The following is a 26,587-nucleotide window of genomic DNA, read 5'->3' on the forward strand; positions in this document are numbered from 1 at the left end:
AAAAGAAAAAGCAGTTTTGATATATAATGCCTGCCTATGTGGTCTTTCACAAGTTACTTCTGTCTCAGACTCAGTTCCTCATCTATAAAAGACATACAATATCTATACTTTTCCAGATTGTTTTAGGGCTAAGAGAAGCTAAATATAAAATGCCAAGTTTGCATAAATGTTGTGTTATTAGTCAACCAAAAATCTACCATTTGAAGAACTAAAGCGCCTCTTGATGAAGGTGAAGGAGGAGAGTGAAAAAGTTGGCTTAAAGCTCAACGTTCAGAAAACTAAGATCATGGCATCTGGTCCCATCACTCCATGGGAAATAGATGGGGAAACAGTGGAAACAGTGTCAGACTTTATTTTTGGGGGCTCCAGAATCACTGCTGATGGTGACTGCAGCCATGAAATTAAAAGACGCTTACTCCTTGGAAGGAAGGTTATGGCCAACCTAGATAGCATATTTAAAAGCAGAGACATTACTTTGCCAACAAAAGTCCGTCTAGTCAAGGCTGTGGTTTTTCCAGTGGTCATGTATGGATGTGAGAGTTGGACGGTGAAGAAAGCTGAGCGCCGCAGAATTGATGCTTTTGAACTGTGGTGTTGGAGAAGACTCTTGAGAGTCCCTTGGACTGCAAGGAGATCCAATCAATCCATCCTAAAGAGATTGATCCTGGGTGTTCATTGGAAGGTCTGATGTTGAAGCTGAAACTCCAATACTTTGGCCACCTCATGCGAAGGGTTGACTCATTGGAAAAGACCCTAATGCTGGGTAGGATTGGGGGCAGGAGGAGAAGGGGACGACAGAGGATGAGATGGTTGGATGGCATCACCGACTCGATGAACATGGGTTTGGGTAGACTCCAGGAGTTGGTAATGGACAGGGAGGCCTGGCGTGCTGCAATTCATGGGGTCGCAGAGAGTCGGACACGACTGAGCGACTGAACTGAACCGAACCATTTGTTAAGTATACATATATACAAGCTAAATATGGAATGGAAATAACATTAAATTATGTTTACAAAAAATAGAAGAAGGCCTGAAATAAAATGGGAGAAAAACAGATAAGGAAAAATATGGGAAAGAAAATATGATTCAAAGAAAAAGTAAGGCACTGGGAGGGTAGTGGTACCTCTGAGAGGAGAAATGGGAGAGACTAAGTGGCTCATGGAAGGAGATAGGGAAGAGGCAATGGATATGAAGATTATCTTCTCCCTCCTTCACCTCCATTTCCCCTCAAACCACCACATTACAATTCTGAGGACACAAAGGTTTCATGCTTTGATAGGGAGCAAAAAAAAAAATTTTTTTTACTAAAAATACTCCAAAACACTGTATTTCCAGATTGATTTACCTGAGTCCGTAAACTGTGAGCCTCAAAAATCTGGCCAATCACACATGGTAACAGAAGCAGCTTCTGAACATGTACTTTAGGGGCTGGCCTGAAAGTAAAAAAGATCTCTAAAATATAAACCAAGTTCATTCAATAACAAGGGATAAAGGCATGGAATTAGTTTGTTGTAGGTAGAAAATAACTAATTCTAAGAATTTGGCAATTTCTTTACGTATTCACAGTATCACAGTATTGCATTTGTCTTATTTTTAAAAATAATAGGTTTTGGGGTTTTGTTTCCTTTTTTGCTTCATAGCCTGTGGCATCTTAGTTCCTCAACCAGGGATGGATTGAAGCCTGGCCACAGCAGTGAAAGCACTGAGTTCATAACCATTGGACTGCCTGGGAATTCTCAACTTTTATATTTAAAATTAGATTGCTTATATTTTCTTGTCCCTCAAATCAGTCAAACATTGAAAATAAACTGACAAATACTTGTCATTTTAAAAACTTTTGTTTGTTTGTTTCCGTTAGCCTCCCATGAACTTCTTTCCAGTTATCTCTCATGAGGAAAGAGAAGAAAGTAGTTTAAGCCAGTGTTGTTCAAGCATGAGTAATTGTCTACCGCTGAGACATATCTGCAGATTTTGAGGGATTTAAGGGATCCCCACACACACTGCCAAGGTTGGGCAACATTGCCTTAAAAGTTAAATGCTAATTTCAGAGTATAATGTGACACCAGTTAAACTGTAAACTTAAACTTTAATTTAGGATCACTCAAAAATGTCAGATGTTAATCCAGATGATCCAAAATATGCTGACAAGCTTTTATTGTAAACTTAAAGCACAATGTTTTAAAATTCTCATAGAAGTGCTCGCTTCAACAGTACATATACTGATCCAGCAATCCCACTCCTGGACATACATCCAGAGAAAACCACAATCTGAAAGGTTACATGCACTCACATGTTCACTGAAGCACTGTTCACAATAGTCAAGATATGGAAGCAACCTAAATATTCATTAACAGAGGAATGGATAAAGAAGATGTGGTACATATGCAATGGAATATTACTCAGCCTTAAAAAAGGATGAAATAATGCCATTTGCAGCAACATGAATGGACCTAGAGATTACCATACTAAGTGAAGTATGTCAGACAGAGAAAGACAAATATCATATGATCTCGTGTATATGTGGAATCTAAAAAAGATACAAATGAACTTTATTTATAAAACAGAAATAGAGTCACAGATATAGAAAACAAACTTATGGTAACCAAGAGGGAACAGGGGGAGGGATGAATTGGGAAATTGTGGTTGACATATACATACTACTATATATAAAATAGATAACTAATACAGACCTACTGTATAGCACAGGCTGCTACTGCTAAGTCACTTCAGTTGTGTCCGACTCTGTGCAACCCCATAGACGGCAGCCTACCAGGCTCCTCCGTCCATGGGATTTTCCAGGCAAGAGTACTGGAGTGGGATGCCATTTCCTTCTCTAATGCATGAAAGTGAAAAGTGAAAGTGAAGGCGCTCAGTCGTGTCCGACTCTTTGCGAACCTGTGGACTGCATCCTACCAGGCTCCTCCGTCCATGGGATTTTCCAGGCAAGAGTACTGGAGTGGGGTGCCATTGCCTTCTCCGATTGCTGTGTTAGTGTAGGTCAGAAGCAGGGTTCTCTAAAAACTCTGCAGCCATTTATTTACAGACATTCTAAATAGTTATATTTAAAATTTGTTAAACAGTTAATACACTAAAAATATAAAGTGAACTGTTTAGCACAGGGGACTCTACTTAATACTCTGTAATGATCCATTTGGGAAAATAATCTAAAAAAGAGTGGATATATGTATAACTGGTTCACTTTGCTGTACAGCAGAAACTAACACAATATTGTAAATCAACTATACTCCAATAAAAATTTAAAAAGAAAAAAAATAAAATTCTTGTAGAAGACCCAGAGTGCCTTGAAAATTCAAGATCCTCAGGTGGTAACAGACCACAGATTGAGAAACCTAACCTGCATGTGAAAGATGTTTAGTGAGGAAAGAATTAGAGAAAAGCAAGAAGTTGAGACATAAGTTCTCCCAGGTTCTAATTCTACTTTTGACTGATGATGTACTTCCTTCACATCCAGTTTCTGATGACATTATACTATTCATAAAAGATTACCTTAGGAAGCTCAACAGATTTTATGCTACATTCCTTCCTATGTGTGATTTTTTTTTTAATTTTTAATTGGAGGATAATTGCTTTACAATGTTGTGTTTGTTTCTGCTGTACAACAGTGCGAATCAGCATAAGTATATATATATATATATATATCCCCGTCTTCTTGAGCCTCCCTCCCACTGCCCCCCATGTGGGATTAAATGTGAAAGTTGGTCCATGGAGGTGGAAAAAAGTGTGGGGGCAAGATTTAAGGCTAAGAAAGAAGAAACACAGATATTTTGGTTAGTAGAAAAGAGGAAAGAAGGAGTCCATTTCTGAGATCTGGTCCAGTCCATGCTCATCAATGTACTCATAAATTTTAAAGGGTGCCCAATAAATGAAACATTTTTTAAAGTCATTTTTTAAAATTTTAGTTTGTTTTATATTTCTAGAAGGCAAGATGTAAATTCATTTTGAAGCAGTCTGCCTTTACTTAGGAAATTCACCAGGATGGGCCCACTACACATACATAAAGCAAATACTCACTTTTATCCTAAAGAAAATCATGAAATTACCATTAACCAAAATCCAGATATTTCAGACTGAGTTGCAGGAATTAATTTATTTGTGTCATAAATTACATCTTTCACAGGATTGCACCCTTGCAGAGAGAGAGAGAGAGATTTGTTTCCCCCTAAATAAGAATATAGACTGGAACATTTCTTAAAATCCTTATTTGTTCTTAGGAGACCATTGTTTGTTTTTATCCAGTGTTTGCTCATAGGTGATCACAAAACTGGAGCCACCCTGAGGAGTGTGCCAGTCTTTTCTACGTACCTCACATAGGACAGACTGGTCTGAACAACTGGTATCTTACAAAGTGGTAGTAGAGCTGGATTATTGAAAGCCTGGAAAGTGTCCATGATTCCTGGGACTGTGTCAACCAGGCCAAAGCGGAGGTGAGTGTTTCCCCCAAAGGAAAAGGATAGTGCTTCAGTCAGACATTCTAGAGTGAACATAAGCAGGCCTTGAACTGGAAAAGAAAGATTCTCTTCGGACTCATGCCTCTTGCTGGCATGAAGACTCCAAGATGTGGCACAATCTAGAGATTCCTGTCAGGGAATATGGGTAGGCTGAGCTGGCTCTACCTTATAAAGGAATCTGAAGAATAGCCACTTCTAATGGCAGTCATGGACTACTCCTTGTGTTTCGTATCTGTGCCTCTGTGTCTGGACTAAACTGAGCTTTGAGGAATCAAGTGAGAAGATATGTATTCATTGGGATGGGGCCATGTGGGGAGACTGAAGAGGTGGTGGTGAAGTTCAAGAGCCACAGTGGTTTGGAGCAGGGACAGCTGGCAAAAGTGATAGTAATTTCCAGGGAGGATCTGTGTCACACTTAAACATTCCTTAGAGATTCCTCAGTATCCTTTAAAGAACTCCTTTGCTCTGTTGGCTACTGAGAACTGAGGACTTACAAGCTAAGTCTGACAGATTGGCCCAAGAGAACCAGAGTGTTAGAAAAGTCCTGCTGGTTCTTGTAGTCACCATGAGGACAGAAGTTCTTAACTGAGACTCACATGCAAAGTAACAAATGACCTCACGTTTGTAATCTCTTGGTTCTATAATTTGCTAAGAGGCTTCCAAGGTAGCATAGTGGTAAAGAATTCACATGCCAATGACACAAGAGATGTGGGTCTGATCCCTGGGTCAGGAAGATCCCCCTGAAGTAGGAAATGGCAACCCACTTCAGTATTCTTGCCTGGAAAATTCCATGGACAGAGAAGCCTGGTGTGGGGTACAGTCCATGGGGTCACAGAGTAGGACATGACTGAGTGATTGACCACACACACATATATACACCCAGTAGTAATAGGAAACCTGCCAGCTGGAATCCTGCTACCCTCTCCATCAAAATGGCTTTCACACCACTGGAAGATTGTTCCAACTCCTTCTTTCAAATGGTTCTTTCCTCAGCCTTGATAGTTTCATCATGAGTATGTTTAGCCAAGATCTTGAGAAGCTCCTGCAGAGCTCCATAGTTCTCTCCGTGTTTATCTTCATGCTTTTAGGCACAAGTACTTCCCTGAAAACGTTAGCTACCTTGGCTTCCCTGAACTCCAAACTCTTCCCAATGCAGTGAGATTGTCAGGCTCTGTTTGGGTTTCCTCTTTCTAAAAAGTGGCCTGAAGTGGGGTACCCATAGGATTCACTTCATTTGTTTCCCTTCTCTCAGGGATCAGTGTCCTGTGTTGCCTGTTGTCCGATGTCTGAAAACTGATGCTTCATATATATTGTCCAGTTTTCTAGATGATTAAGGCAGAAGGGTAAATGTGGTCCCTGTATACCATCATGGCCAGAAATGAGAGTTTCCCAAGCAGTTTTAAACGTCTATTTAAAATCTTTTGGCTGTGCTGCACCACATGTGGGATCTTAGTTCCCCGACCAGGGATTGACACCACACCCTCTGCATTGGCAGCACAGAGTCCCAACCATTGGCCACCAGCGAAGTCCCCCAAGCAGTTTTATAAGTTGTCGTTTATGTTTTTCAGTGAGATTGCATGGGTGGTTTTAAAAAATTTCCTTAATTCTTTCTGATATATCAAAATGTACTTTGCCCCCACTCTTTAATGATATTTTGTCCAGGGATAAAATTCTAAGTTTATAGGGAAGTCCTTTATCAGTCATCACTGTTGTTTCATAAGTAATCTGTTTTGTTTTTTCCCCTCTCTTCTCTGGTAGCTTTTTATAATTTTCTCTTTATCTTTAATGTTGTATAAATATTCCTATAATGTGCCTCAGCATGTGTTTGTTTTATTAATACTAAAAGCTTATTTTTAAAATTTGGTGACTGATGTCTTTCATCAATTCTTAAAAATTTTATCTCTTACATTTTCAAACACTGTTTCACCATCATTCTGCTATTTTCTTCTAGCACTCTCAATATACATGTTGGGGCTTTCCATCTATCTGCCCTCTCTCTTAACTATATATCCTTGTGTCTGTGCTATATTCTGGGTAACTTATTCTCTATTCAGTTATACCCAGTTTAGAGCTCTTGCTAACTTTTTATTTTCACTATCTTGTTTCTCTTCAGTTCAGTTCAGTTTAGTCACTCAGTCGTGTCCGACTCTTTGCGACCCCATGAATCGCTGCACGCCAGGCCTCCCTGTCCATTACCAACTCCCGGAGTTTACCCAAACCCATGTCCATCGAGTCAGTGATGCCATCCAACCATCTCATCCTCTGTCGTCCCCTTCTCCTCCTGCCCCCAATCCTTCCCAGCATTAGGGTCTTTTCCAATGAGGCAACTCTTCGCATGAGGTGGCCAAAGTATTGGAGTTTCAGCTTCAACATCAGCCCTTCCAATGAACAACCAGGACTGATCTCTTAGTCCCAAACAAATCAAGCAAGGAGTCTCTTTCTTTGCTTGTTTTTGGAGAGCGTTTTGTCACTTTCTTTCCAAGCTTTCTCCAGTAATTAACAAGGGTCCTTATCAAATTCTCTAGTCTTTTCATTTGCTCTCTGAAGAATGTTTCTCCTAGAGTCTCTTCTCCCTGAGATGTAAGAAATTGTGTAAAAACAAAGATTAAAATTCAAACTGAAAAGCCAAAGATGATGTGAAGGGAAGAAAAATAACACTTATGTTGGAAATCTTTCATTCTTCTTACTGCTAAAAAATGAGGCATATGCCACAAAACTTGGGGTGGAAAATCATAAACCTTACGGTTCAACTTCCTATCTTCTGAGACGGGAGAGTCAGAGAAAAGGAGGGTTCAGTCTTCTTTGGACTGTTCTTCCTTCTCTCTCTCTTTTTAAAATTCATGGCTGTACTAGGTCTTTGTTGTCTTGCATGGGCTTTCTCTATTGCAGAGAGCAATATTTCTCTATTTTTCTTGTGCAGCAAAAGCTCTAGGCGCTCAGGCTTCAGTAGTTGCAGCATGTGGGCTCGGTAGTTGTGGCACACGGGCTTAGTTGCTCCTTGGCATGTGGAATCTACCCAGACCAGGAGCCTGCATTGGCAGGTAGATTCTTATCTACTGCGCCACCAGGGAAATCTCTCTTTCTTCTTTTAACGTTCCTGTTCATCCTTTAAAACCCAGGTCAGGCAGACATCACTCATGTTCTCTGGGAAAACTTATGTACTAGTTTCCTAAGACAGCTAAAACAAGTTCCCACAAACTTGGTGGCTTGAAACCCCACAAATTTATTCTCTTACAGTTCCGGAGGTCAGATGGTTGAAACTGGTTTCACTAGTTTAAAGTTAAGGTGTCAGCAGTCCTGGTTCCTTCTAAGGGCTCCAGGGAAGAATCTATTTCCTCTCCTTTCCTGGCTTTTGGAGACTGCTTGCATTCTTTGGCATAATAACAATCTCTTGCTTCTGTGGTTACATTTTTTTCTTTTCTGTAGTCAAATTTTCCCCTGTCGCCCTCTTTAATGGGCACCCATGATTATGTTTAAGGGCGTGTCCTGATAATCCAGGATAGTCTCTCCATCTCAAAATGTTTCATTTAATTGCATCTAAAGTAACTTTTGCCATATGAGGTGACATTCACAAATTCCAAGGATTAGGACCTTGGTATCTTTGGGGCCATTATCCAGCCTTCCACAACTTCCCCTGTATTTTCCTTCTGTGAAGTCAAGCAGGTCTTCTCTATTCAGCCTACGGAACTTTATACAGACTTCTGTTGTACATGTTAAGTAGTCACTTTTTTTGTTTACACAGATATCTTCCTAAATACATATGAGCTCTTTAAGGATAGGAACTTTACCTTATTCATTTGTCTGCCTAGGATGGCACCTGGCATGTACTCTTACAAGCTGATAGATATTTGCTTAGTTAAATTGAATTTTGTTCTCTGATTCCAGCTTAGTTGTGAGCTGTGAAATAACAAAATCTAGTTTACTAGTGCTATAAGGGATCTCCAAAGGTCTTTCCTTAAAGTCTGAATCTGTTTTTTCAGGAAATAATTTTAGATTTAGAAAAGTTCTATCGCTACAACAAAGGTAAATTAAGTGTATGAAAACAAACAAAAGGTTTACATTAGGAGTTTTAGCCCAGAAAAAGCTGTGGAATGACTTGATTATTATTTTAAACTCACAACATCCCTGTGAGATAAAATAGGTATTACCTTTAGGCCAGTAAAACATAGAGCAAAATAAATAATAAAGAAACTTGATTTGAACATAATTGAATATAGTTGCAGATATCTACTAATCACGTATGAATTCTTAATTTAGATGAGCTGGGTTTTTTTTCTTAGTTTCCCAGGGTCCTATGTTTATTTTAGAAGTTGACTCAATTTCTTATGACATGACGTGAAGGTGTAGAGCTAACTCATATTTCCATTTCATAACTTAAATAATGAAGCTCAGAGGCCTAAGTTATGAGGCAATGTCTCCAGGAATCATTCCTGGACAGGAATAAACATGAGCTTGAATGATGGTTACCACCCTTCAGCCTAGTGATGAGCCAGGCTACCTACATCAGAATCACCTGGGCAGATTCTTAGGCATACAGATACTCAAATCCTCCCTGTCCTCTGGATTCAGATTCAGTTGATTTAGGTAGGGTCCTGAGAAGGGGTATGTTTTAAACCACCTTGTGTGTGCTTAGTCTCTTCAGTCGTGTCCAACCCTTTGTGACCCTACGGACTATAATCCACCAGGCTCCTCTGTCCATGGGATTCTCCAGGCAAGCATACTAGAGTAGGGTGCCATTCTCTTCTCTAGGGGATCTTCCCTACCCAGGGATTGAACCCGCATCTCCTGCATCTCCTGCATTGCAGGTGGATTCTTTACCTGCTGAGCCACCTGGGAAGCCCCGCTTAAACCACCTTAGGTAATTCACAATTATCACAAAATCTAGGTTTATGGTTAAGAGGTGCTACAGAAGTGTAAGTGCCAAGACTGAGGCAAAGGAACATTTCTATACCTTTGATTATGCCTTCATTCTGAAAGAGGCTCTTTTGGAAGAAAGAATCCACATCACATCCCCAGAAGAATGACCAGATTGGAAGTGTGACCGGTGAGTTGCACACTGAGGAAGCAAAGCTTTGAGCAGAAACCCAAATGATTTTCTAATTGCCCTGATCTATGGAAACCAAGATCGGAAAGATTCTGGACTGTTTTATTGAGTTACGATTTTCACATTTTAAGATTTACTCATTGTTAACTCAGTGAGTTTTTTAGTAAATGTGCAGAGTTTTACAACCAGTGTGTCACAATCTAAGCTATAGTCCACTTAGGAGATGAGGCCAGTAGGTCATTTGGGAAGCTTAGATATGGATAGTCTAGAGGCATTGTCTTTCTTTGTCCCACAATTATTTAATAAATTATTTGTTAAATATTCTTCTTTGAATAAAAAAGACATACATATGGGGACTTCCTTGGTGGTCCAGTGGTTAAGAATCTACTTGCCAATGTAGGGGACACGGGTTCAATCCCTGGTCCAGGAAGATTCCACATGCCGCAGGGCAGCTAACCCTGTGCGCCCCAACTACTGAAGTCCGTGTGTCCTAGAGCCCATGCTCTGCAACAAAAGAAGTCACCACAGTGAGAAGTCCACACACAGCAACAAAGACCCAGCGCAGCCAAAAATAAATAAACTAAAAAAAAGTACATATGGTGCAAAGTTCAAAGGCATAATAAGAAGTTTCCCTCCCACTCTGTCACCCAGCCATCTGGTTTCTATTACTAATAAATTAGTTCTTGAGGTGGATTACTAACCTGAAATAAAAATCTTTAGGCAAGTTTAATCTTTAACTTAAGTGACAGTGGAGCATCCAATATTATCTTGGAGGTTCGCACGATAACTGTCATTCTGGTGATATATTAGAAGCTCATCAATGGATGTATTTTCTGAAGGATGGTGTAGAGAGAACAAAGAATATAACTTTGGACACATTGATAGGCACATTAATAGTTATGAGGGGGAATTTCCTGGCAATCCAGTAGTTAGCACTCAGCATGCTCACTGCCAGGACCCCAGGTTTGATCCCTGATCAGGGAACTAAGATCCCACAAGCCATGTGGTGTGGAATAAAAAATAAATAAGGAAGAACAGAAAGTAAAGGAGAAAAAAATAGAAGTTGAGAGAGAAATAAAATAAATTAGTATTATGAAAAGAGAGGCATTTTAAGAATGTGCTATTCAGTGGACACATATGCTAAAGAGGTCATGTGAGTGAAAGTTGCTCAGTCCTGTCTGACTCTTTGCAACCCCATGGACTATATAGTCCATGAAATCTCCAGGGGATCTTCCCAACCCAGGGACTGAACCCAGGTCTCCCACATTGCAGGTGGATTCTTTACCAGCTGAGCCACAAGGGAAGCCCAAAGAGGTCATGGAGAATGGGAAATGAGAAAGGGCTTTTCGAACAGAGGTTTCTAATAAACTGAGTGTAAAGTTTCAGTAGAGATAGAGAAAGGATGGGATTCACATTGTAGAAGATTGAGAAAACAATAGGATTTTCCTAATATACAAAGAGCTCTTAAAAGCCAGTAAGAAAAAAATGGTCAACCCAGTTAAAAATACTATGCAAAGAACATAGACAGGCAAGAAACTGAAAATGAAATGCTTTGGGGCAGTAAACACATGAAAACAATGGTATTGGAGCAACTGGACATCCACATACACATGTACATGCAAAAATTGAATTTAGACCCAGGCTGTATACATGTCACAAAAATTAACTCACAATGGATGACAGTCCTAAATGTGAACTGTAAAACTATAAAACTCCTAGAAGATAACATAGGAGAAAATCTAGATGATCTTCGGTGTGATGAGGCCTTTTTTAGATGAACTGATAAGCTGAACTTCAGTAAAGTTAAAAATTCCTTCTCTGTTAAAGACAGTGTCAAGAGACAACACAAACTGGGAGAAGACATTACTTGGTAAAGACACATATGATAAAGGACTGTTATCCAAAATACACAAAGAACCCTTGGAACTCAACAATAAGAAAACAACTCAACTGAAAAATGGGCCAAAGATCTTAAAGAGCCACCTCAGCAAAGAAAATATACTGATGCCAATTAAGCATATGAAAAGATACTCCACATCACATGTCACCAGGGAAATGAAAATTAAAACAAAGAGATACCACCAAACAACCACACAACAAAAACCAAGGCAATACTACTACACACCTACTGGAATGGCCAAAAACAGAACAAAAGACAAATGCTGGTGAGAATGTGGAGCAATGGGAACTCTCATACATTCCTGGTGGAAGTGCAAAATGGTGCAACCACTTTGTAAGACTGTTTGGTGGTTTCTTATAAAACTAAACACACTCTTAATGTATGATCCAGAAATTGTACTCCTTGGTATCTACCCAAGGTAGATGAAAACTTACGCCCACACAAAAACCTGTATACAGATGTGTATAGGAGCTTTATTCATAACTGCTAGAACTTGAAAGAAACAACCAAGATGTCTTTCAATAGGTACATGGATAAACAAACTACGGTTTGTCCAGACAATAGAATATTATCTAGCACTAAAAATGAATGTTCTGTTAAGCCATAAAAAGACATGGAGGAAACTTAAAGGTGTATTACTAAGAGAAAGAAGCTAGTTTGAAAAGACTGCATACTGTATGATTCCAACTCTATGACATTCTGGAAAAGGCAAAACTATGGAGACAAGATTAGTGGTTGCCAGGAATGGGTAGGCAGAGCACAGAGGACTTTTAGGGCAGTAAAAACACTCTGTATGCTGTTACACACTTGTCCAAACCCACAGAATGACAACACCAAGAACTTTAAGGTTCTATGGGCTTGTGTGATTATGATGGATTCATCTTTGATACAACATATACCACTCTGGTGATTTGATAATGGGGAGGCTGTGCAAATGTGGGATTGGGTGTATGTGGGCAATCTCTGTACCTTCTTCTCGATTTTGTTGTAAAGTTGTTCTAAAAAGTTTTTATAGAAGAATGTTTAACTTCACTACTAATTAAGTATATGCAAATCAAAACAGTAAGATATCTGTTTTTCCCTTAATATATCACCAAGTTGAAAAGATCGGTAATACCCAATGTTGGTAAGGATGGTAGGAAGCAGGAACCCTAACATACTCTTGGTGGTATTATCATTTGATATCTTTCTGAAGGGCAACTTGGTAATATCTACTCAAAATGTTCTTAAGTCTTTGACTTAGCAATTCCATTTTTAAGAATGCTGCTGCTGCTGCTGCTGCTAAGTCGCTTCAGTCGTGTCCAACTCTGTGCAACCCCACAGACGGCAGCCCACCAGACTCCTCTGTCCCTGGGATTCTCCAGGCAAGAATACTGGAGTGGGTTGCCATTTCCTTCTCCAATGCATGCATGCATGCTAAGTCGCTTCAGTCTTGTCCAACTCTGTGCGAAGCCATGGACAGCAGCCCACCAGGCTCCTCTGTCCACGGGACTCTCCAGGCAAGAATACAGGAGTGGGTTGCCATTTCCTTCTCCTTTTAAGAATGAGTGAAATCATTTTCACAAGTAGGCAAACGTGTATGTAGCAGAATGTTCATTACAGCTTTATCTAAAATAAGTAATGTTGGAAATAATCTGAAAGTTCCCTGGTAGTTATTAATCAAACATGACATATTTGGATAATGGAATACTCTACAGTGGTTGAAAAATTAAAGTAATGCTATATGTGCTGCTGTGGGAAAAAAAAGTAAAAAGAGTAAACTGAAAAAGATTATGTGGTATAAGCTTGCTTTTATTCTAAACTATATACATTAATATATACACTAGGAAAATAAATATGGAGAAATATACATCAAAGTCTTTTAATTATTTTGGTGAAGATAAGAGGTTTTCACTTTCTATAGCAATTAATTCACAATATTCATAGGATAGTGGTATTAAATGATTTAATATGTCATAAGGAATTAAAACAGTGGAATATAGCACATACAAGCTACTATATAGTTACTTTCTACTGTTATTTTTGAAATAGTCTATTACAATAAGTACATATTATTTCTCTAAGCAGAAAAAAAGAGATAATAAAAAATAACGTGGTATAAACACGGGCAACATTTGACCATTTTTATTTTGGCAGCACGGCTGCAACACGATGGGAATCTAAGTTGCCTGACCAGGATTGGAACACACGCCCCCTGCATTGGAAGGGCAGTTTTAACCTCTGGTCTGGCAGAGAAGCTCCCTTGGGCATTTTAAATATGAATGAAAATGGACTTTCCTGGCAATCCAGTGGTTAAGACTTCAACTTTCACTGAAAGGGCAGTGGGGAATGCAGCTGGGCAAAAAACAACAAAGAAACCATGAATAAAAGGTTAAAAACAAATAAGAGCTTGAGGATGCCAATAGGTCCTTTATGCAGATTTGAAAGGAGCTAGTTGAAAGGTAAAGGTCAATGATACTAAGACCCAGACAGGGGATAATGGGAAACTGCAATAGTAGTATCAACTGATATTTAATGTTTACTGTGGGCCAGGTGTTCAGTGCTTTAGAATTTACAAAGTGAAGAGATGAATCTGGATAGGAGGAGGAACATTCTTTCTTTGAGATGAGAACAAAGATTCTTAAACTCAACTCCCTGAAATTATATGCTAAATTTGGTGGGCAAATGCTTTCTTAAGATATCCAAAACAAGGTCCAGATTTCTAAGTGTGTTGGAGCTCTCTCTTTCAAAGATGAAAGCATCAAGGAACAAAGAAAGTTTAACTGTAAAAATTTTGAAGTGAAGAGATGGAAAATGAGAAGACTTTTGCCAGTATTCTATCAGTTAAACAAGATTACAGATGCCCTTTAAGGATAGTGAAATTTGGTGATTATGACATTCCCAAGTACTGATTGATTCACCCTTCACCCTCCACAATACGTGTCTAAGAGCCGAGTTCACTTCTTTCCTTTGGGCTCTCTTCAATCTAAATTTTTTCCAAACATCTTTTCAAGGAAATCTGTGATAAACCTTACTGTTTCGGATCCTAATTTAGTTCTTACCAACTTTCGGTGAATAGCTTAATGCCTCTGATTCAGTGTTTTTCCATTTAACAACTGCTGCTGAAAGAAAATTTCAATTTCCTATGAGGATCAAACGAGATAACATCTGTGAAAACCTCTTGCGAAGTTTTGGCCAACGTCAGTACTATCCACTTACGAAGCGTTAACTATTAATTTTTCAGTTTTAACGTACACAGTAATTTAAACAAAGTTTTCTGAATAGGTGTCCTGCACAGTCTCACCCCCAAATACTGAAAGCTGGTGGGCGCTCCTCTCGGATTGAGGCTACGTCTTTCGCTCCTTTTGTCTTTCAGTCGTACTAGAACTGTCATGGCGCCTTCAAGAAGAGAGGCAAGGCCAGCAGAATCATCCGGGGCACCAGGACCGGACCGAGGGGTAGACAGAGAGACGAGCCTCAGTGAGACCGAAAATACCGAACCCTCCGAGAGGTCTCAGCCGGACAGGCGCAGCGGGAGGAGATCGGGTTGAAGGCTACCTCTACGAGCGACAGTACACCCGGGGCACCGCCCACCCAGGCAGCCCTGTCCAATGGAAACCCAACGGCAGTGCGGCACCGCCCACTGTTGGTCGGAACGCCGCGAGGGCGGGGCCCGCAGTTCGGTTGCGCCGCGGAGCGCAGCTGTGAGCGAGTCTTTCTGATCCGGGGCTCCGGAACCCGAGCTGGAACTGAAGCGCAGGCTGCGGGGAGCGGAGTCAGGAGGTGAGCGCCTAGGGGAGGGAAGGTTTCGGCGAGAGGACGGAAGGATCGGCCTCTAGGGCCAGGATCTAGGACCTCAGCAGGCGAGTGTCTGGAGGCGGCCCTGCTCACTCGGTGGCCAAGGCCCGGCCTGACGAAGTCGGGGGGCCGCTTCGGCCCCACAGTTCCTGCTCGGCCCTCCCCGACTGCCCCCGAGTGGCGGCAGCGGCGCCCGGGATTCTGCGAGCGCGGGGCGCGAGGCCCCGGCTTTCGTGTCGAACTCGGCCAGACGAGAGGCGGGGCCGGCGGCGGGGGCGGGGGCGGGGGCGGCGGTCGCAGGCCCGCAGGCCTGCGGAAGCGCAGCGTCGGGGCCGCGCCTGCTCGCGGGGCCGGCGCGCCGACTGCGCGGGGGCGTGGCCTGCGCCCCTGACGGCGCCGCGGGGCCGACCTCTGGTGAGGTGGCCGCCGCTGGTTGCAGGGCCTGCTTGGGGGACCGACGCTCTTTCGCAGTCAGCGGGCTAGGCGACCTGTTGGAGTGTTAAATTCCTCCTCGAGTTTATATCTATCTGACTGGTCAGTCCTGCAGGTCTCAGGTCCTCTTCCTTCCGCTCAGGATGAGAACGGGCGAGAGGCCTGTGGCCTGCGAGCTGTTGCTGAGGAGTTGAGATGCTGAGAGACTGAGATGCTGAGAAGCTGCAGTCCAAAAATGAGAAACTTTGCAGGAAAAAACTTTGCAATGTTTTACCTGCACGGCTCAGAAGTGAACACTGCATCTTGGGGTGGCTGGAGGCGGCGAGGAAATTCCCTTTTTCCGTCTGTGATCTCATTTAAATTTCTGAACGACTGACCCTGAGACAAAAACTCCCAGTGTTGCAAAGGTTTCTTCATCAGCAGAAGGGGTCCTGGGGATTCTTGGGCATTGCCATCATCTTGCCTACTGGGGAGAGATTGGGGAGGGAGAAGACAAGCACATTCGAAGACCGTCTATGACTGATGAAGGTTTGGCATCTCGTGCCATTCTGTGGATTAAATGTCTGTGCCCTGGGTCCAGAAGTTTCTTTAGAGCCCATTGGCCACAGGCTTCCTGTATTACAATTCCACCGATATTTCTTATAATGTAGCTGGGAACTTTCCTTAGCTGTTCAGATTCAGGATACATTCTATAAATAAAGCTACTCTAGAAAGTAATCCCTGTGAGTTTTTAGCTACTTTTCAGGGGGAGAAGAAAAATGATCTGTAACTTGAATTTTCTGGTAGATTACAAAAACTGTTGATTGAAATCCATGATAGGCAAGGACTGAGAAAAAAAACAGGTGAAAAAGCATCTTGCCAGATTTTCTCTGAGGTGCTTTGTTGCTCTCTGATATTTACTGGAATGTCATCTAATAAAAATCTCCTCCGAAATGAAAAAAAATTTTTTAAAAGACCAAGGAAATCTCCTGACTTGAGTTAAACATACTGTAGGTTGGTGGCAGAGATGGGCAGGAGAGGGCATCTGAGAGTTCTAAAAAGAAATGAGGGCTTTTCAAAAGATCCTGATCAGAAGCTTCTGTATTTTGAACTGACTTACAGGAGCAAATCTACAGGATATTTTCATCCTAGGGAGCATCCCCTTGAGCCCAGCACACACAGGTTCCAGCTTCTTCACAGCCTTCATAGGAATGAAGGACCACTCAGTGGTTGTCCTATGACTCTCTGAAGTTCATGACATTTAGCTTTTGAGAATTCTTTTTTTCCAAGAAGCCATGTCCATGTATAATACTATACACTATTTAGTGTAAAATGTTAGGCTATATAGTACTTTTCCTGAAATGGCTTTGTCTTGAGTTATTTGTGCTTAAAAGGGATACCTGTGTCAGATCTAGTGCCTCAGAGGATGGAGTCTTTGAGCCATGTGAATGAAATGAAAACTGTAAGATTAAAATCCTAGTTGTGTCTTAAATTTAGGCTTTATGAGTGTCGGCATCTTATTTATATTGTTCACTATGGTACCTCAAGCACCTAGCTCAGTCCTTGGCCCACAATAGGTGCTTAATAAACATTTGTTGAATGAGTGAATAGAAAAAAAATGTTGCTAACCAGTACCCACCCATTTGCCACACTCACATCACAGGGAAGGTGAGGTCATCAGGAATGAAGTCACTAACCACTGCCAGTTATCTGGCCCAAGGGTAGCCTCATCATGGACTTGCAGGCTTATTCTGTGCATAGGAGGGATGGAGAGTGGATGCCAGGGTTAGTCCACGTGGAATAAATTAGCTTAGCGTTTCAGTTGGACAAATTGGTTGAGAATACTACAGCTCTAACTCTTGAGCTGGTTCATTAGAACATTTGGGGATCTGGAGTCATCTGCCCTGCATAGTGCCCGTGTAGCTTGGTTCTTGAGCATAGTGCAAGAGGTAGATGAGAATTCAAAGGGAAGGCTATTCAGTAGGTATTTGCAGAGAAAGAATGAGGCCCCTGATTTTGCTGTTCCAGTTGGACCTTACTAAACGTGAGTTGCACAACCATAAATCTTTTGTTTGCCACTCTTGGGTGAATCATCTTTTTTTTATTAAACAATAAAATATATTTATTAACATGTTTATGCATAGCAGCATATTCTTTAAGCTTGATGTATACTTCAGTTGGTCACTGACCTGGGTGAGTCATCTTCAGCCGAGATAGCTCCCCTTCTCCAGATTAGGAGAGTAGTTAATGTTTAGGGTTCATACAGAACTAATTCTGATTTTGGACTGAAAGGAAACAAGGGAGGTGTATGTTTTATTTACTTTTAAACCCCAGCTTAGGTTATTAGGATGGAATCTTTATAGAATTTATTCTAACCCTCTCCACCTTCTCCCTTCACCCTTGCTCCAACCAATACAGGCCTGAGTGTTTGTTCCAGCATGTCGGAAGGCGAGCCCCAGACAGTACTCAGCAGTGGTTCAGACCCAAAGGTAGACTCCTCATCCTCAGCTCCTGGCTTGACATCAGTGTCACCTCCTGTAACCTCCACAACCTCAGCTGCTTCCCCAGAGGAAGAAGAAGAAAGTGAAGATGAGTCTGAGATCTTGGAAGAGTCACCCTGTGGGCGCTGGCAGAAGAGGCGAGAAGAGGTAAGGCAGTGGGAGTATTTAGTGGGAGTGTTGTTTCCCTGGTAGCTCAGCTGGTAAAGAATCTGCCTACAAGGCAGGAGACCCCGGTTCGATTCCTGGGTCAGGAAGATCCCCTGGAGAAGGGATAGGCTACCCACTCCAGTATTCTTGGGCTTCCTGGCTGGCTCAGATGGTAAAGAATCTGCCTGCAATGTGGGAGATCAGGGTTTGCTTCCTGGGTTGGGAAGATCCCCTGGAGGAGAGCATGGCAACCCACTCCAGTATTCTTGCCTGGAGAATCCCCATGGACAGAGGAGCCTGGAGGGCTATAGTCCATGAGGTTGCAAAGAATTGGACATGACTGAGCAACTAAGCACAGCACAGCACAGTGGGAGTGTTACTTCACAGTGAATTCTAAGAGGTGAGAAGTGGAGGGACAGAGTCTCAAAGGGACAGACCAAACTTGAACAGGTCAGAGGCAGGGAGAAGATGATCTTATGGAGTATTACAACAGACAGTTCATGTGGTAACTTTTATTCCCTTTCATTTGAATTTCTTCTCAGGTGAATCAGCGGAATGTACCAGGTATTGACAGCGCATACCTGGCCATGGATACAGAAGAGGGTGTAGAGGTTGTGTGGAATGAGGTACAGTTCTCAGAGCGCAAGAACTACAAGCTGCAGGAGGTAAGTAATGGTGAAAGGATGCAGCCTGTGGGTTGTTAGAATGCTGGTATTAAAGAGGAATTGATGTTGGAAAGCTACTAGGAGAAGAGTATGATGGGGTTAGATCACTTCTAGTGGGGATAGGAAATGGCTTTTTAGGATGATAATGCTTGCTGAACCTTGTAATCCCAATGTCTCCCCTGCTTCCAGGAAAAGGTCCGTGCTGTGTTTGATAATCTGATTCAGTTGGAACATCTCAACATTGTCAAGTTTCATAAGTATTGGGCTGACATTAAAGAGAACAAGGCCAGGGTAAGAACTTTTTCCTGAGCTTATTGGAAACAGACTAGCTACATTTATTGTTCTTTTTACATTCAGAAAAAGGTAGTATTGAAACAGAGCTGGAATCAGCTGGTTTTGAGATGTTGTTGTTTGGTCACTAAGTCGCGTCCGATTCTTTGCGACCTCATGAACTACAGCACACCAGGCTTCCCTGTCCTTCACTATCTCCAAGTTTTCTCAGACTCATGTCCATTGAGTCAGTGATGCCATCCAACCATCTCATCCTCTGTCACCTCCTTCTCTTGGTGTCAGTCTTTCCCAGCATCAGGGTCTTTTCCAGTAAGTCAGCTCTTCGCATCATGTGGCCAAAGTATTGGAGCTTCAGCTTCAGCACTAGCCCTTCCAGTGAATATTCAGGGTTGATTTCCTTTAGGATTGACTGGTTGGATCTCCTTGCAGTCCAAGGATATGCCTATGACTACTACCTGTGCCTTTTGTCTGGTTATAGTCGGGGCAAAAATGAGTGAATTTTTGTTTCTTCCTTGCCATAGCTCATATTGCTCAGTAATTTTCATTGATCTATTAAATCTAAGGAAGTAATACTAAGAACAAAAGAGAGAAACTTTATTAAGAAAAATACGAGGCTTCCACGCAGACATAGAGAACAGACTTGTGGACACAGTAGAGGAAGGAGAGGGTGGGACTGATTGAGAGAGTAGCATGGAAACATATATATTACCCTATATAACATAGATAGCCAGTGGGAATTTGCTGTATGACACAGGGAGCCCAACCTGGTGCTCTGTGGCAACCAAGAGGGGTGGGACAGGGTGGGAGATGGAAAAAAGAAAAATACCAGGCTTCCAAATTTTACGTGTATGTCATATAAAAGTTACCCAGTTAAGGGATCATTTCTATTGTAAGGCTTTATTTGTGTGTTCTGTCTCTCCAGGTCATTTTTATCACAGAATACATGTCATCTGGGAGTCTTAAGCAATTTCTGAAGAAGACCAAAAAAAACCACAAGACTATGAATGAAAAGGTACAGAAGAGAGAGCAGCCAAAGCTTTAGGCTGGTTTGGAAGTTTAAAAAAGATTATGAAGCTGATCAGGAAAGGGATGGAGGGAACTGTGGAGGGTGAAGAGAGTGCATAACTGCTGACCCTTGGATCAAACTCTGTTCCAGGCTTGGAAGCGTTGGTGCACACAAATCCTCTCTGCCCTAAGGTAAGCAGGATCTGGTAGTATCTTTCCCATATTTATTCCTGATTAGTTCCTCCAAACAAATTTCAGGGCACTACTCTGCCGTTCTTTTCTGCCCCACTTCTTTTCTTCCCCACTTTCTTTGAACCATGTTCTCTCAAGATTAGGCCCCTATGGGTCTTTTAAAGGGTTCATCCCAATGCCTTGACCATGATACTGTCTCCCACCTCTTTCTCCTAGTTCTTATCCAGCTATTTAACTCATCAGGCATAATGGAGATTCAGAGTGTGGGTATTACCTTTGTGATGACCAGCAGGAGACCAGGCCCTTGCTCTTCTTAACCCTTGGGTACCCCCTGCCCTAATTTCCCACTGGCCCCTCTAACAGCCCAGTGCCCCCACAGCTACCTGCACTCGTGTGACCCCCCCATCATCCATGGGAACCTGACCTGTGACACCATCTTCATCCAGCACAACGGACTCATCAAGATTGGCTCTGGTGAGGGGAGGGAGAGGTTCTGGGCAGGGGAGCCTCGGGAATTTGGGAACCATGGGGGTAAGATGGAAAGGAATGGGGGAAAAGAGCAAAATTCTGAGGTGTGGGCTGGTGATAAGAGAAGGGACCTTACTAGGGGCAATTTATAGAGAGGCCAGTCAAGTAGTGGAAAAAGGGGTAGGGCCTAATCTTTAACCTTTCTGGAGGGAATTTGGGGTTAATACAGGATCTCGATAGAAGGCTAGGAAAGGGTAAGAGTTGGGTGTAAGGTCTGACTTGAGCCCCGGGGGCTAGACCGACCAACGGAGGTTCCAGGCTGTGCCTGCTGTGAGTGCTTTCATTTGCTGTGTACACATGTGCAGTGTTTAACATTTCTGTGTGCTGTGTCTGTGTGTTGTTGTGTGTCCATTTGTCTGGGGCTTGGCTGCTCCATCGCTCACAACTTTTCTCTGTTTTCCTCCCTCCCGCTTACGGGCTGCTCTGTTCCCAACAGTCTTTCATAGGATTTTTGCTAATGGTGAGAGCCCCCTCTGCCCTACGTGGGGCGCTGTTTGTGCTTCCTCTGCTCCCCTTTGCGGCTGCCCAGTGCATGCAGTCGTGGGAGCAAACCCTGTCCCCCTGTCTAATTATGCCTGCTTGGCTTCTGCCCTACCAACCCTTCGCCTGCTTGCCCTTCCATAACCCGCTTGTTTCCTGTGGATTCTGCCTGGCTGGCCACTTATGTCCTGGATTCTTACTCCCCCTTCATCATCAGGCTGGTTCCTTAAGTCATTCTGTGCTCCCAGACCCTCTGTGACTTGTAGTCATTGTTTATGATCTGAGTGAGTCCAAACTGGGCCCGGCCCTGGTTCCTCATTCAGCCCTGTGGCAGGCAGTGTTGAGGAATGAGAGGGTAGAGCAGGGGTCTAAAGTTTTTGGTGGATCAGTTTCAGTGATTAGTTTCACTGATTTAAGGGTATTGGTTCAATTTTGAGCTCATTTTAAGTTTCAGTCAGTAACGGTGGATAAGAAGGAGGCTGTCTACTTGGTTGTATGTTAATCCTTCTTACCTGTCTTTATCCAAGTTTCTGAGGTCTCTTAACTGTTCCAGATTAGGAAGGGCTGCCAGTTTTTTATGCTGTATGCAGGGTGGATGAAAGAACTAGACCAAACATTTTCATGAGATCAGGGGTTAGACGTACCTGGGCTTTGGGTCAGGTAAGCAGGTCACAAGTGAAAGTTTTTCCTTAGGCTGTGTTGTACCTTGCCAGCCCAAAGCCCCTTAAGTACCTGTTAGTTTAGTGCGGAGCCTTTGCTGCTACTGACTTAGGGACCTTAGATAAGAAGTGGTAGATTGAGAAAGGGGAGGCAGGTGGTGTTCATGTTTAGTCTGGACTTCCTGACGGGAAAGGCTCAGTTTATGCCTTTTGAGGGTTAGAGATTTCAGGAGAGAATTTGTCTTTGGGGGGTCCTCTCTCTGGAGCAAAGCTGCGCTTTGTTGACGGTGGTCAGATTGTGGGTATTTCCCCTACTCCCAGTGGCTCCTGACACTATCAACAATCATGTGAAGACTTGTCGGGAAGAGCAGAAGAACCTCCACTTCTTTGCACCAGAATATGGAGGTGAGGCATCCCAGTTTCTCTGCCCTGTGCCCATCCCCCAGATTCTCCAATTTATAACCTGAGGGTCAGCGGTAACATAACTGAAAACTGCTGTCCTCTACTGTCATGTGCAAAGTTATAAGACATCTCTGCCATGCTCTTCCCCAAATCTCCGATTCACCAAAGCTGCTCTGTTTTCCCTAGAAGTCACTAATGTGACAACGGCAGTGGACATCTACTCCTTTGGCATGTGTGCACTGGAGGTGAGGAGACCAGAAGGGTGGGTAGTAGAAAGGGGTCAAATTAGAAGATAGAAGAGGAAATTGAGGGTTGACAAGTGAGGTAACTGGTCTGGGGGAAGTGATTGTGGAAACACTGAGTTTTCTTAGGTCTCTGTTTTTCCTTTTTATTCCTGCTCTCTGCAGATGGCAGTGCTGGAGATTCAGGGCAATGGAGAGTCCTCATATGTGCCACAGGAAGCCATCAGCAGTGCCATTCAGCTTCTAGAAGACCCATTACAGAGGGTGAGGATCTTTAGGATCACTTCTCCTTAACAGACTTTGAAATGTTTTTAGGTTCTTCTTCCTTCTGTCCATTGGGCAGGCTTCCCTTGTGGCTCAGCTGATAAAGAATCCGCCTGTAATGCGGAAGACCTGGGTTCAATCCCTCGGTTGGGAAGATCCCCTGGAGAAGTGAAAGGCTACCCACTCTAGTATTCTGGCCTGGAGAATTCCATGGACTGTATAGTCCATGGGGTCACAAAGAGTCGGACACGACTGAGCGACTTTCACTTCACCCACTGGGACTATGCTCTCTTCTAAGAGCAAGAGAATATAAAGCAGAAAGGCAAAGTAGTGAGCATTTCCCTAGGTGTTTTTGATACACACACATGTACATACACACATTCTCTCTCTCTCAGGTCAGGGGTTTAAGATGGGTAACAAGGTTGAGTCTTAAGGTTGTATGTTAACTTAGGTGTCCCTACATGAAGGCAAACTGATTTGATGGTTACCTCAGGTAATTGATACATACTCTTAAATGACCATCTTGATATTTTTAAACAAATTAATCAGTGTGAATTTCTCAAACCAGTCATTTTGGGTTGTATATGTATATAGTTTTAGTTAGGGAAAGTGCCCTGAAATAAATGAGCTAAGATTGAAAGGATTATAAGGGTTTTGAATCAGGTAATAGATATGGTGAGTAGAGTCTGGAGAGAAAGGTCCAAAGAGGAGGTTAGTTTGTAAGTCATTACATGCATTTAAAAGGGACAGAAGAGAAAAGAAGGAAGACTAGTGGGAATCTTGAGGCTAGTGTGGAATAAGTTTCTAGTTCAGTTTCAGGGTGCGATGTTCAAGTAAAAGATTAGGTATATGGCTTTTTGGCCTTCCACATGGAAAGGAGGAAAGCAGGTTAATTGTCATGGGACCTAGGAGAGGTAAATAAGTAGGGGTTAGAGAAACACGGGGAAATCCAGTGAATAAATGATGTAGTGGACAAAGAAAATTGTAATAGGAGGCTTTGGAAATAAAAAGATGGTGAATATTGCTGTCCACAGTGGATGAGTTTGGGAAGAGAGAGGTAAATTTGGCGAGAGTTGGAGAAGGTAGGCAGTGAGTGGGCTAATAAAGCAGAGAGAAAATAGGGAAAAAGATGTCATAAGTTTGAACAGCAAAGGAAAGAGAAAGCTTGTGGCTAGGAAGCAAAAAGATAATTAAAACCAGAAAGACAGTGAATGATATTTCATATATAATACATTATAGTTTTCAAAGTCTTTTCAAATACATTTAGCATATTGTTGCCTTAGCCAGTGCTGAGCATCTAGTAAGAACAAAGTCTTGTGCTAGATACAGTGAGAGAGATAAAGACAAACACAGTGGGCTGCTTACCAGATGCCTGCTCCACTCCTTTGTTCCCTTTTCTAGGAGTTCATTCAAAAGTGCCTGCAGTCTGAGCCTGCTCGCAGACCAACAGCCAGAGAACTTCTGTTTCACCCAGCACTGTTCGAAGTGCCCTCGCTCAAACTCCTTGCTGCCCACTGCATTGTGGGACACCAGCGTGAGTCCTCTTGACCCTCCCTATGAATTTTTTTCCAGTCTAGATCCTTGTAACTCTCACTAGCATGTTCTCTTTCCTCTGCTACTTCCAAAAGGATTCTTTCCCACCCTCCCCCAGGACCCCTGTGCCCTCTATAATATTAATCTGAACTATCCTTCCATAACTTCCCATTCCATCTTGCTCTCCAGACATGATCCCAGAGAATGCTCTGGAGGAGATCACCAAAAACATGGATACCAGTGCTGTACTGGCTGAAATCCCTGCAGGACCAGGAAGAGAACCAGTTCAGACTCTGTGAGTAACTAACTGAGAGGTTCTGAAAGGGACAGATTGGTCACTCCCACCTGGAGGTTTCTGTCAGCTGTCCTTTCTCTGGGAATGGTTGAACCTGCTGTTGTGCTTCCTTCCTTCCATCTTCTTTTTGTTTTTCTCCAGGTACTCTCAGTCTCCAGCTCTGGAACTGGATAAATTTCTTGAAGATGTCAGGTGAGAGAAGATTAAGAAAAAAAACTTCCTTTAGGAGGCAGGGGTGGGTGTCCGAAGGCATCTGGAGCCCGTCTGACCTGTCTGATCTCCATTTAGGAATGGGATCTACCCCCTGACAGCCTTTGGGCTGCCTCGGCCCCAGCAGCCACAGCAGGAGGAGGTGACATCACCTGTGGTGCCTCCCTCTGTCAAGACTCCAACACCCGAGCCGGCTGAGGTGGAGACCCGCAAGGTATGGCTGTGTGGGTGTAGCGGAGAAGGACATCTCAAATAAGGCTTTGTCCTGTAAAGACAGGAATGTGTGTCTGCTCCCTGGCACCCATGTCCTGTGAGCTGGAAACCCCAGCTCTTGGGGGCTTTTTGCTCACTGGTCTCTACTCTAGTGACCCTCTCTGCCTCCTCTCCCTAGGTAGTGCTGATGCAGTGCAACATTGAGTCAGTGGAGGAGGGAGTCAAACACCACGTAAGGCTCAGGGCCCAGGGCTGTGTAGGGCTGGGTGGCCAGAGGGTGGGGAAGGGGAGCCTCATTTTCTGACTGTCCTATTCTCCAGCTGACGCTTCTGCTGAAGCTGGAGGACAAACTGAACCGGCACCTGAGCTGTGACCTGATGCCAAGTGAGTCTCTCCTGTCCCTCAGAGGATGGAGAGTCTTGTGAGCCTCACCTGTGAGGGACACATTCAGGGGTGGGGAAGGTGACCTGGCAGCAACACACGGACTCACTTAGAATGAGTATCTTCGCCCCTAAAACTGGAGGGTGGATCTGATTTAACAGTTTTGCTTGTGTCCCAGCCAGGGTCACGTGGCCCGTGCCCCTCACTCGCGCACTGTGCTCACCCTCTCCTGTTTCTTTGTCAGATGAGAACATCCCGGAGCTGGCGGCTGAGCTGGTGCAGCTGGGCTTCATTAGTGAGGTGAGGCGTCTGCTTTCCGCCGCCGCCCTGGGTAGGGCAGCTTTTCCGCTGTCTCATTTCGGCCAGATCTCACTGAGCCCTTCTCCTCCAGGCTGACCAGAGTCGACTGACTTCTCTGCTGGAGGAGACCCTGAACAAGTTCAATTTCGCCAGAAACAGCACCCTCAACTCAGCCGCTGTCACCGTCTCCTCTTAGAGCCACTCGGCCCGGCCCCTCCTCCGCGCTGTGGCCTCCAGAGAGGCTGCGGCTCCCGTCCCGCCCCCCCCCCAGTCAGTATTACCCCATGAAGCCCCGCTCTCCTCTGTTATTCAGGAGGGCTCTGGGTTCCCTGGTTCTGAGCATCACCCTTCCCAGCCCTCCCCTTCTCTTCCATCCCTCTGCACTTTGTTTACTTGTTTTGCACAGACGTGGGCCTGGGCCTTCTCAGCAGCCGCCTTCTAGTCAGGGGCTAGTAGCCGAAACGCCGCTCCCGCCCAGCCTGTGTGGAAGGAGGCTCACGGGCGCGGGGAGCTGAGTTCTACCATCCCGCTGCGGCGGACGGGGCGGGAGAGAAGGGTGGTGCTGTAGGGGTGGCCCCGGGGGGCCATTCGATTCGCCTCAGTTGCTGCTGTAATAAAAGTCTACTTTTTGCTACGCTTGCTGTGTGTGTGTGTTGTGTGTCCCGCTGTCCGCCAGGG

The 26,587-nt window shown here is 43.5% G+C and overlaps 1 protein-coding gene and 1 long non-coding RNA gene across 7 annotated transcripts; one reads left to right on the top strand and one right to left on the bottom strand.

Moving 5' to 3' along the window:
• Positions 1-9,599: 9,599 nt before the first annotated feature.
• On the bottom strand, positions 9,600-14,977 carry LOC145503815 (uncharacterized). The gene is made up of 3 exons (XR_014051791.1): positions 14,455-14,977; positions 10,215-10,346; positions 9,600-10,017 (listed from the first exon to the last, which is right to left on the bottom strand). It is a non-coding gene; the product is annotated as an uncharacterized LOC145503815 (long non-coding RNA).
• A 97-nt stretch (positions 14,978-15,074) lies between these two features.
• NRBP1 (nuclear receptor binding protein 1) lies at positions 15,075-26,543 on the top strand. Of its 6 annotated transcripts, XM_081484194.1 has the most exons (20): positions 15,075-15,175; positions 17,749-17,794; positions 18,020-18,249; positions 18,792-18,914; positions 19,104-19,205; positions 20,128-20,217; positions 20,362-20,402; positions 20,782-20,876; positions 21,367-21,390; positions 22,391-22,474; positions 22,658-22,716; positions 22,879-22,977; positions 24,379-24,511; positions 24,700-24,805; positions 24,947-24,997; positions 25,094-25,229; positions 25,407-25,460; positions 25,549-25,612; positions 25,854-25,909; positions 26,001-26,543. In XM_081484194.1, the coding sequence occupies exons 3-20, from the start codon at positions 18,040-18,042 to the stop codon at positions 26,103-26,105; spliced, it is 1,632 nt and encodes a 543-aa protein (XP_081340320.1). In that variant the 5' UTR covers positions 15,075-15,175; positions 17,749-17,794; positions 18,020-18,039; the 3' UTR covers positions 26,106-26,543. The 6 variants fall into 6 exon arrangements, with proteins under 6 accessions (XP_081340320.1, XP_081340319.1, XP_081340321.1 ...); XM_081484193.1 differs by lacking the exon at positions 17,749-17,794; XM_081484195.1 differs by lacking the exon at positions 17,749-17,794 and having other exon boundaries at positions 22,661-22,716.
• The last annotated feature ends 44 nt before the right edge of the window (positions 26,544-26,587 follow it).

This window comes from Giraffa tippelskirchi, chromosome 4, assembly GCF_054371585.1.
Source record: "Giraffa tippelskirchi isolate mGirTip1 chromosome 4, T2T-mGirTip1v1.2.pri, whole genome shotgun sequence".
NCBI classification, from domain to species: Eukaryota; Metazoa; Chordata; class Mammalia; order Artiodactyla; family Giraffidae; genus Giraffa; species Giraffa tippelskirchi.

What these genes read in the sequence shown, in the direction of transcription:
- NRBP1 (XM_081484194.1), top strand. Translation starts at nt 18,040, where the DNA reads ATGTCGGAAGGCGAGCCCCAGACAGTACTCAGCAGTGGTTCAGACCCA. An exon ending in AAATTTCTTGAAGATGTCAG is followed by an intron (nt 24,998 to 25,093) that starts GTGAGAGAAGAT and finishes ATCTCCATTTAG; the next exon opens with GAATGGGATCTACCCCCTGA. An exon ending in AGCTGGGCTTCATTAGTGAG is followed by an intron (nt 25,910 to 26,000) that starts GTGAGGCGTCTG and finishes CTTCTCCTCCAG; the next exon opens with GCTGACCAGAGTCGACTGAC.